At 33.5% G+C, this 12172-nt stretch overlaps 1 protein-coding gene across 1 annotated transcript in view; it reads left to right on the top strand.

Moving 5' to 3' along the window:
• Nucleotides 1-12172, top strand: part of LOC129003559 (BAI1-associated protein 3-like) — a 223564-nt gene that overhangs the window by 111033 nt on the left and 100359 nt on the right. Inside the window, exons 3-4 of the mRNA XM_054431856.1 lie at nt 9207-9368; nt 10167-10368. Of these exons, the coding sequence (XP_054287831.1) occupies nt 9239-9368; nt 10167-10368 (332 nt within the window). The 5' untranslated portion in view covers nt 9207-9238. The remainder of the gene's footprint in view (nt 1-9206; nt 9369-10166; nt 10369-12172) is intronic.

The raw sequence follows: 12172 nt of genomic DNA, 5'->3' as shown, positions 1-12172 counted from the left end.
TTTAATGTTGCGTGGTCTTGCATTCTTATCGTTTATAAGATTTTACGTGTTAGTTATGTCATGCACTAAGGTGTTCAAAACAATATGTTGCATGTTGCATGTTTCATTTTATTAAGTATAAATTACGATACCGTACTTGTTCTTGCAAAGTTTAACTATTTCTTTGCTATGGCGTTTATTTATTGCGAAATTCAATATTTGAAAAAAACTATTGAGTTATACCTAAAGATTTAATTATCATTACTTTAATAGATCAACAAAATTAGGCAAAATAAGTAGGAATTTTAAGCAAGTGGTAAACTGTAATGTTAAAACAGAATCATTTTACTAACTTATACAGAGTACAGGATGTCCCAGAACTCTCTTCCAATATTTTTGGGCATTGTTCCTTAGTAAGAAACATAATCTAAATATCATATTTAAATTTTCCGGAAGTCCTTCGTTACTCACACAGCCACCATTTTGTTTTTTAACTTATTACTTTTTTTCTTAAAATTAGTTGAAGTTGCGCAATTGAAACATTGCGCAAACATTTATGAAAAGTAGGCTAAGCTAAAAAAATTATGACAATTTTTCAAATTTTGTTTTATAAATTTTAAAAATTGTATATTTTTTGCTTTTTTTAGTTGTCATAAATGTTTTTGCAAAGTTCAATTTCGTATCTTTAACCACAAAAAAAATAATAAGTGAAAAAACTGGCGGCTGCGTAACTAAGGACTTCCGGACAATAATATGTAATTAGATATGTTTCTTATTCAGGAACAATGCACTAAGATATATTTATAATGATTGGGTAGAGAGTTTCTGGACACCCTGTAGATCTTTTATCTCAATTATTCCAAAATTGTAAATCTAACCCTATAATGCTTTAAAGTTAATCACCATCGAACAAAGTGTATACACGTAAATTCTTACTATTAAATCTAGATTTTTACAGTCTTTCTAAACAATACTAGGATATGAGCGCTTTGGGTTGTTGATTAAAAAGTAATAAGAAATGTGTAACTCAGCGAGAGTAATATAACGCGATCGAAAGCGTGATGATTACTGATGGCTTCGGTTCTTTTGTCCCTGTTCAACAATGAACCCCAGACTTCGACAGTGTTCAATAGAGTTTTCCCTGCCTTCATTTTCTCCCTTATTAATGTTTTTCCCTTTTTGTTAAGCTAATTTATTATTTTATTAATGGAAAAACTTGTAAAACATTTTGAAACAAGTCTCATGAAAGTTTTGAGCCTTAGTCACATTTTCAAAAAAAATTTTTTTATTTAATAAATTATCAAATTCGGAGAGCATTGAGCTATACACTTTTTATGATAATGCATAACTTTACTATCGGAATATTGTATTCAAGTAATTTTTAAGCTGTCTTTTCAATCTGTACATTTTAAAATTCAACAAAGTATAACAATTTGTTCATTTTAAATGGCTAAAAATTTACCAAATATATTATCTACTTACCAATGTATAAGCGTAGTCTATAGCTTAATAGTTATCAGTTGGAGAACCTAAAGTTTCAACCCCCCCCCTGTTGAAAATAATAAAGTAAAAAAGATAGTTATATTGTGAACACTTAACTGTAATTTTGGAAATATTTTATTACCAACACCGTCAACTATGTTTTGATCAAAAACAGATTCAATAACTGTGATTTTAAACGTGTAAATCAATCAACAGGTATAACATTTTTACTCAAAATACAACCTTGGTTATCTTGATATTCATAGACAACTTTTAATTTTAACTTTATCATCAGTAACATCTAATACTTATTGTAGTGTAGTAGTTTTCCTAATATTTCCAACTCAAAAGCAACCATGAAAAGCTACATAGGTGAAATCAATCTGTAAATTCTGTTTTTGAAATGTTTGACATCGAAGACAAGACTTGACGAACTTTCTCAAACAAAGACGACGGAAATAGAACAACGTCAAAGATGTCTACCTGGATCCGACATTGTCATCAGCAACTCCAAAGTGAATGTAAACATAATGTATTCGTGTTCCCAACATTTGATATTTATTTGTATTATAAAAGGGAACGATTATAAAAAAATGAATTAAGTTTAAAGACATCATTAACACTAGTCATGTAACGACTCATGATTGACTTGTAATTGTGTTTACGAAATTATATTTTCATGTTTATAGGCATTTTGTATATTTTTATTTGGTCAGTTATTTATTATTTACGTTGTAATGTTGTAAATGTGTTTGCTGTCCTGAGTGGTTCCCCTCACCAAAACTTTAGAAAGTTTAATTTTTGCTGGGGTTTCCCAATATTTTGGGGAATATTTGTTACATATTATTGATACAAAGCAACATGTAATATATATATATATATATATATTGGGACGCAACCTATGTGCGTATTTTAACCCAAATATGAGTAAAGGATGAGTGTAGAATGTTGTTAGATGTATGTAGCTTTGTTCAGTAAAAATAAACACATTTTCACACAAAACAGACACTTATGAAACAGCTGATCTTAGTACTCAACACTAGGATCAACAAGGCACTAAGATCAGCTGTTTCATCGGTCAGAATTATTCATTTAAAGCCCAATGACCAGGGACAGCTGATTTCAGTTTCGGACCATTAAATAATTGTATACAAAGAATAATTTTGTCCTAAACCCCTTTGACCTCGTTATTATAGTAAAATAAAACGAAAATGTTTTCAACAAGAATTCAGTGTATGCAATACAGGATTCGCCTAAAGTCTTGAATATTGTAAGGCAATCAACGAATAACAAATACATACACGATACAACATATTGTCTGAAACAGAGCCCTTGAACACTAATAACAGAGGTGAACATAGGTTGGCCAATATTCGGATGGTAGGCCTCAGTAAATTGGTTTTGTTCGCCACAGGTGCAAGTGTACCCGCTCTCGGTGTTAAATTTGTATTTTTCCAGTTCGTTTACAAAGGGATCAATTTGTGATGACGTCATCACGGCGTGTTTCGATTAAAATCTTGTTGAACAGTAAAGTACTTGCTCGAAATATCTACTCATTAGAGTAAACTTTACGTGTACACTTTAGTGGTTGGTGGATATCCGTGTAGCTCAAATTTGTGGAACCATAGCAGGAATATCGTTAAAATTAGACACAGACGGAATAGAAGAACTTGAATGAAAATTGAAAGATTTTAATTCGCGTATTCAAAATAAAAATGAATGCACAAATTACACACAGAATGTATACTGTGACGACAAATGAAGAGCAAACATTTAATTTACAAATAGGCTTGTGCTTTAGCTAATAATAATATTTAAAGAGGCGATCGACGCAGCATAATCGTGCGTTGGTAATCTCACTATTTCCTGTAACTGAATAATTCTGATGAATTGACTATGGATGTTCTGTTTCTGTTTTTTAAATCATTAAATAATTTGATATACTTTTGACGGGCAGCTTTCTATTGGATCTTTTGTGAAACCAAATTGTTTTTATGATACAAACAGTAATTGGTATGTGTTTATTTTTGTTGTTTTCACTACATAAATTAAAGTACTATTCTTATTACATAAAATGCTTGTTTTATAAATATTTATTGTAAATAATAGTCAACTTTGTATTAAACAGGTATTAAATAATCATTGTAGTAGCACTGTGATTGTTTGAATTTGGTCCGAAAATTTCTGTTTCATTTATCACTAAAGGCTTCCCAAACGTTAATTTCCATTAAAAGGTAAAAATTTACTCATATTAGACTTCAAAGATAACATTTAAAGTTTATTATTTCTAATTCTATTTAAATTTGTTTATAAAAAACATGACTTATGTTATAAAATGCTTGCTGGTCAACCATTTACAGTTAAGATATTAAATGAAAGGATTATACTAGTCACGAACTTTCATGTTCATCCAAAAACCAATCAAACTGTTGGCCGTCCTGGCATTAGCTTTTTGTTTGTTTACGGAGAGAATAATGTTTGTCGAAACAAATTAAGTTTTGCTTCTGTCAGTTTATATAAGCTATCTATTTGTTAACATGTCGAATACCAGTAAAAATTTGATGGATAGGATGAGTATCATCCAATATAAATATGCATTTTCTCTTTGTACCATTTTGTCAGTTAACAAAAACCAAATCATTTTGTTTTTTGAAACGACGTTGTACAACTAAAACCTACGAAGAAAAATCTTTAAATAAAAAAAAAGATTTGTATGAGGAGCAAATAAATTCATGTTGGTTTCTTGTTTATGAATATTTTTTATCAAATTCCGCAACTATTAAACTTTATAATAAGCTATTAAACATTTTCCAAAAAATCTAAATCTATTACATTTCCTGTAGCATAAAACCTAAGTACTCTTTAACCTAATGTTATTCAAATAGAAATGACATGAAGAAATTTTAAGAAAACCTGTTTGTGAAAATAAAACAAGGCAGGTGTAAATTCACCAAGTCCGCAGGTTTGATTAGGTAAATTCAGTTATTCAGGTAATTTAGGTCCATTATTTACTTTTTAGACTGTACAACAATATAATTCTTACAACATATTCTCTGTTTTTCACGTCATTTATATTTTTTTTTATTTATATTTTTAAAGCATTGGCCCGACTAGTCAGTAAGTTCAATTATTACTTAGGCCTATAGCCAATTATATAAAGCTTGATTTCTGCTATACTGTATAATCCCACTGTGAGGGATAATTTACTTTAAATTAATAGAACTGTTCATTGTTATACATATTTGTTTATATTCTATACAAAAGCCAATTCTCATATGTGTGTACCTAATAGTCTGATAATTAGATAACAGCTGATCGGTATAATTATCTACGAATATTTAATCCGCAGATTTGCATCTAAATACATATAAAGAAATCTAGCATGCATACAATACTGATTATTTGGAAAACAATTCTTAGACAAAACAAATATAGACATACTGTATGTTTTATACATCCATTGTTTCTTTTATGGTAAGAAAAGATTTGTTGAAAAAAAAACAACAAATCGCAAGAGAGCAAGAGTTGGCGGTTCAGGATTCTCTACCTTGAGTATTGTTTTGAGAACAATAACAACTGTAATACAACGGACTATTGTTATTGGGGATGTATCATTTGTAGTACCTATAGTAGTTTCTATTGTTAATACCTAGGGAAAAGCGTAAATTTTAAATTAAAATGAATACAGTATTTAGCAAATGCTGTAGTTTGTTTATGAAATAAAAACCACTTGGCCTTTGAATGCTCAATGAAATTTGATATAATTTCTATTACGTTTAAAATGAAATCTCGTGCCTTGAAATCGTACAGCGAAACATTATCAATACACCGAACTAATACAGATGGTTCTGGCTAGATTTCAGACAATGTACAAACAATCACTAGAAATAAAAAAAAGTTACATATAGAGAGACAGACATAAGACAGAATACACACACTAAAAAATCCTAAATAACAAAAATGTTAAATAACCACAAGAGTGTAGTTAGGGTTTCCGAACTGTCTACAAATATTCATATAGATTTAATTCGAATCAGAGTGATTACCGAAAAGGGACAAATTATAACAAAACCATCTGCTAAACAATTTTATTTTAAATTAGATTTGTTTCATCTGAAAACACTAACACAGGAGAGTAGACACTCAAACATGTGGCTAGCAAAACCAATTTCACTGACACTCCACTATTCCCATATTGGCCAAGCGTTGGCAGAAAATACACAGAACGTCCAAAAATAACTGACTGTACTAAAGCGTGATTTGGTTGAATTTAATAAACAAATGGTATAATGGTATATAAAAATTTAGTAACAATACTTAAATTTATGAGGGTTTACAATTTACCTTGGTTAATGGGTATCTGGACTCTTGTAGCAGTTTAATTAATTTATATATTTTATTTCCTCAGAATGTTTTTTATATATATTTATCATTAAAGTGATGTATCTTTTCGTTGGCTACATTATTTATTTTTTAAACAGGTAAAAATCCCGTACTAACTGATGTATTGAATATTTAACCAAACAGCCTAATATAAAATAAAGGCAATTTAATGTCACACCATTGGCCAGTTAAAATAGCATTATACTTGTACACATTTACTTGTGTACGCAGTTCACTTAAATAGTCTTAACGCGATCGTTGTGGAAAATACTATATCAGGTGTTCAATAATGTCTTCTTTTGAAAGCCTCTATCCAGTAAAAGCCATAAAATCTTTAAATTCTATGTTGTTAGCCTCCGGATCACTGGTAAAGTAATAAATAATGGTTTAAATACCTTATACTGTCAAAAGTGATCCTTTGTAGTCTATGTAGGCTACTGCAGTTTCATTCCCGGGGGAACTTCATCAGGCTTGTGATGACATCAAAACTTCATTCCATAGGAAGTCGTCATGGTAAAAATCCATCAAGGTCATATATACATAAAACACGGACGAACACACGAACATAACACATAAACATTACGAAACACGGTACCGGGAAGCACGTTACGCACGGAAGGCAGGTCTAGACTCCCTGAGTCCCTGACTCCTTGAGTCTAGACCTGCCCTCCGTGCGTAACGTGCTTCCCGGTACCGTGTTTCGTAATGTTTATGTGTTATGTTCGTGTGTTCGTCCGTGTTTTATGTATATATGACCTTGATGGATTTTTACCATGACGACTTCCTATGGAATGAAGTTTTGATGTCATCACAAGCCTGATGAAGTTCCCCCGGGAATGAAACTGCAGTAGCCTACATAGACTACAAAGGATCACTTTTGACAGTATAAGGTATTTAAACCATTATTTATTATTTAAATTCTAAATGAGATAAACAAAAACACAATATACAATTTGCATATGGACAGAGAAGTATAGGTGAAATATCCCTACGACGAAATATAGCAGCTGTGAAGTGTCACAAAGTTGGTACGACTGTTTTCCTCTTCTACAAATCCCGCTGTCCCATCTTATCGTTTCCGGAGATTGGCAATATTGCCTGACCAATCTCCTTGATCGTCGACAGTTCCTGAGATGTCTCGTCCATTTGATTCCTCAGAACCAAAATTATTCCCTCACAAAATTTACTAGTTACGAAATAAGTTTTTGACTATTCATTGAGTATTTTTTTGCGTTTAACGTTCTATGTGTAGTTAGATTTGTGTGCGTTGAAGAATTACTACCATTTTACAAGGTATTAATACGAATAGTGTTAGTAATCTTTTGTTATATCGATCACACCAGGTCAGGTTATGTTGGGCTAGGCATAGTAACCAAATATTTTAAGTGAAATTGTTTTTTTTTGTACAAATGTTCTTGACCCTAACCTAACCTCTCCAGGTGTTGCGGATATAAGAAAGTAAAACACGTATTTTGCAAAAATATGCAAAAAAGATTTAACAAGGAAAAACACATAACGAGGAAATGGAACGTGAATTGACAATCAAGAAAAAGCCCTACAGGCAATGCAGCCAAATTATAATTAGCCTTCCTACGACGTAACATAGTTCTTTGTGCTTATAATGTACAATACTATGGAATGTGTAGGATAATTCATTAACCACCCCTCCTATCTACCGAATACATTCATATTGTACATCTACTATAGTTGTTATAATTGCAAATTGAAAAAAAATCATATTAGACTACAGTATGTATATAATTTTACAACGTTGAAAAACCTAGCACCAAAATGAGGAAACTACAACAAAATAAAAAAAACAATGTTCCATCTTTACCACATCATTAACATCTTAACATCACTAACATCATTAACATCATCCATCTTTAACATATATACCATTTTTTAGTGCTAATGTTTAAAAGAACACAAAAAACAAAACTTAAAAAAAAAAATTACCAATTTGAATTTACCAATTGCTTGGGAGGGGATCGTTGAAAATGGGAATTCAAAACAGACTTTGGTTTTACTTGAAATCTTATAGTTTTACCTACAAACTGTAGCATGGGATAAAAATATAAATAGGCTATTATAAGAATTATAAACTTTTCTCTCAAAAACTTAAATTTTAAAATTGGTTTTTTTGTGTACGAAAATTGAAAATAACTATAGTGTTATTTTTATAAAACCCATGCTACAGATTTAAACTATGATTAAGCTGTCAAATAAAAAGAAAGTTAAGAATCTACCTACTACACAACTTGAGTTATCACTGTTCATAGTTTGCAAAACACTGAAAAAGTCAACTTTCGGAAAACGGGGCTGTCTGTTACCATCGATGTATAGGATGTGAGAAACTAGTGTAGCACTAACTTAATTTCTAGAATAACACCGCATAAAAAATATTTTTATTTTGTGTCATGCATCAAAATGTTTAGGAAGAAATGTAGTAGGCTTTGGTAAATAACTGAAATTTGACTTTTTTACTCCTAGTTTTTTGGGTGGAGTTTTTTTAAATTGAACTTAAGATACTAGTTTTACGGTTTTTAAACCTTTTTCGGTCATAACCTATACCAACTGATATAAATTCCATGATTTCCATAATTATTCCACATTTTACAAAGGACTGCACTAGGTGTTCACTTGACTTTTACAGGAGTAATGCGTTTAAGAGAGTATTTTACCATCATTCGATGAAAGCACGGTTTGATCACCTCGCTGTCGTGTAAAAGAACCGGAAGTGAATCGGAAGTGTGAATTCACTCGCCGGAAGTACGTCATCACGTTCCCGCCGTATCTGCCACAAGTAGACTGCTTTGCAGTTTCAAATTGTTGCAAAATGGGAAAAGTATGGGTTTCTTATACAGTACATTGTGGTGCTAAAGTTAAAGTTAAAATTCTAATTTTGTAGTGACAAATAATGCCTGATCTCCATATAATCCCAATTGATACCCCCATTTAAATTACTCTAAAATCATTCAATAAAAAAATTTCGGAAGTATTATTTAAATGGAACTGCCATAAACTGTCTAAGCCAGATGTTCCCTGTGTACAATATTCAGGTCAGTGACGTCATTCTATGTTTTATGCTATTTTCTGTTCTAATATCCGTTGTTGTCTCTTAACACCTCATTCATCTTACCTTGCCACACTAGGACCTCTACAATACCACTTCATTAAACACTATATTTCCCAGTACAGTTATAGAATATCAGTCGTACCAACAGTAACAGATTGTGCCCAACAGGACATAGTTCTTTTAATAATTAGGCTGATTCATCGAGTGTCAGGCTGGCCACCTGTGTGCGTAAAGCGTGGTTCCCCCCTCTCCCTTAGGTTTAACAGCTGACCCATTGTTGCAGAGCCCTAATGACGTAACCTGGAGGGGACCAAGATGAGTTTTTTCAACTCGCTGCAGCAGATGGTGACCAGTGGGGTGGCGAGTCTCAGCCTCAGTCCGAAGAGGTTCTCCCTCAGTAAGGAGCCGAGCACTGAGGCCCCGGCGGAGGAGGCTGCTGGGCCTGGTGAGAGAACGCTGTAAAATGTATATAATATAGTTGCAAATCTATTTGATGTTTTGGGTTTTAAAATGGGTACAGTTCCACAGAGAACCTATATCGTGGATATCTCGAATGTTTCTGGCCCCTGGACTATTTTGTTCATACAACAATAGGTTTTACATACCTCTATCAAATAGTCCAACAATATTGCTTACAGCTCATGTTGGCTGATGAGCAATATTAACCGTTGGACTATATGAAGGATGTAAAACCTATTATTGTATTAACATCTTAACGGACTGTGGGACTGTACCCTTTATAAGTTAAGCTGAGATATTCTCTAAAATTAGGAGAACTGCAACATTTCAATACAAGCACATTTTTTAGGTTCTTGGATACATTTGTAAAAGATGTTTTTGTGTGTCAAAGATCACTAATTGTGGAAGACTATGTTAGTTAACATTTTGATGAGATGAATTAGACTAACTTTCAAACAATCAATGTAGTTGCTACTTCACAGAGAAGTAAGGTACAGAGAAATCCCTCAATGGTACACTTGGGGTGTCTTGCACTAGTGCTGGTGTCTTGGGTGCCCAACATCGCCCTTTGCTTTCATGGTAGACACTACAACGCTCACGGTAGAAAAGGACTCTGTGCGATAACAATTTCCACATAGTGCTTACATATTCTGCTCTTTTCTTGCACAAGCATAATTCCGGTACAACATACCAGATCCAAAGTGGTTCCTCTGTACTATACTTCTCTGTGCATATGCTAAGAAATTCTATTATATCAAGTTCTAATCCTGTATTGTCGTCTTAGGTTCGAGGTCGGCCTCGATCCCGGGATTTCCCAAGGTAGTCCCACCTCCTGGAGCCCTCACACCCCCCAGGCGTCGTACCCTGGATGGTCCGAGGAGGGTTGGGTCGTTCCGTCAGCAGTCCCATCGGGAGAGACCTCCCCTAGTGGCCTTCTGCCGCCGTCGGCTCAGCTGGCCCGAGGTTGATCTCCACGCTACTTCAGGGTGAGTCAAAATTAGAGTGAGATTTTTAGAAGTTTTTATATCTTAAGCCCCGTTCACACGGGGCGAGTTTACAAGCTACACGCCGGCTTTTTTACACGCAGCTAGTAAAATAGCTCAGTGTGAACGACGTACTCGCTCAAAAGCTGCTTGTAAAAAAGCTCTGGAAAAAGTTGACGCTGCCGCTACTTTACACGCCAACTCGCCAGCTTTTGAGCGAGTAGGCGTGTAAAGTAGCCCAGTGTGAACACAGTTGCTTGTGCTTGTGCGCTTGTTACTCAAAGATGTTGGAGGATTTGGTACAAGCCAGCTACTGAGCGAGTGGAAAAAGCATCGTGTGAACGACTACAAGCGCACTCGCCGACTCGCCGGCGTCTTTCTACACGTCTGTGAGTTGGCGAGTGGACAAGCTCCGTGTGAACGAATACAAGCACACTCGCCAACTCGCCGGCTTCTTACACGCTGGCGTGTAGCTTGTAAACTCGCCCCGTGTGAACGGGCCTTTAGTGTCAGTTGTAAGTCGAAAGCTTGAAAGTTTACTTTAGGTAAAAGTAAAGGCTAAGCATGAAAACACTCTCTTTTTAGGACTCTGAAAACAAATGGTTTATATTGTGATTTGAATGAATTTAAAGTTTGATGGTAAAAGTCAGAATATAAACAAAATGTGGACCAAAATCAGCCCTTATGTTTCTTTATTGTTGAGCAAAATAATAAAATAACTTTGGGGAATAAAAAAAGTGCATTATAACTTTCAAAAAACGTATTTGGCATCTTGAGGATTAAAAGACAACATAACTCAGTTATAGAACAGTCACATAATACTGCAGCGTTTATTACTCTTGGGATTTTAGTGTACTATGTGTATAAGATTTCAAGCTGCACAAAACGACGTTTAGAAATAAATTAAAGTAAGACAATGCTATATAGGTAAGAAAATGTGTAATTTCGCGTATAAATGTTGAAAAATACGATGGGTTGAATTTAATCTTTATCTTGTGTTTGAAATACCTTATACCTTAGCACAGCGTATAAGTACATTGAGCATACAAATGGCTATTTACCGTTCTTAGCAATCTGAATACATTTGTTTTCCAATTTCAACAGGCGGATAAAATGTGTGTTTAAGTAGCACGCTTCTGTGCACAGGACATAATAATCTAAATCTAATTAAACACTGTTTAAGATTATGCAGAACTTAAAGCGTTCAAATTTCACTTAAATTCGCACCCGATGGATTTAACGGCATTCAGTGCTAGATGGTTTAAACTCTTGCGAAAATCATATTGATTTCAAATTTCTTACACAAATATTATTCCATTTTTATACGAACGCAAAGATTTAACTACATTTGGTGTAAAAAGAGATTAAATCTGTTATAGGAATATAAAGTTACTGTGAAAATCTGAACGATTATTGAGTTACGCAGCTTGTTATGTGGAGAAATCAGCTCAAGTTACCAATAACGAGACCTTTAGCGAGATGTCGTTTGCCATGGCAAACTGAGCAAGGCAGAGGTGGCAAACTAGTATTCATCCGGAATAAGTTCATTGTTAAATACATCGGGTGTGAATTTAAGTGAAATTTGAACGCTTTAAGTTCTGCATAATCTCATATAGTGTGTAATTAAATTTAGATTATTACGTCCTAAGCACAGAAGCATCCTACTTAAAGACACATTTTATCCCCCTGTTGAAATTGGAAAACAAATATATTCAGATGGCTAAGAACGGTAAATAGCTATTTGTATGCTCAATGTACTTATACGCTGTGCAAATGTATACAGTATTCAAACACAAGATGAAGATTT

Source organism: Macrosteles quadrilineatus, unplaced genomic scaffold (assembly GCF_028750875.1).
Source record: "Macrosteles quadrilineatus isolate MER2022 unplaced genomic scaffold, UCM_ALF_1.0 Scaffold_9__3_contigs__length_116548681, whole genome shotgun sequence".
Classification (NCBI taxonomy): domain Eukaryota; kingdom Metazoa; phylum Arthropoda; class Insecta; order Hemiptera; family Cicadellidae; genus Macrosteles; species Macrosteles quadrilineatus.
This window is presented reverse-complemented; position numbering and strand designations above follow the sequence as displayed.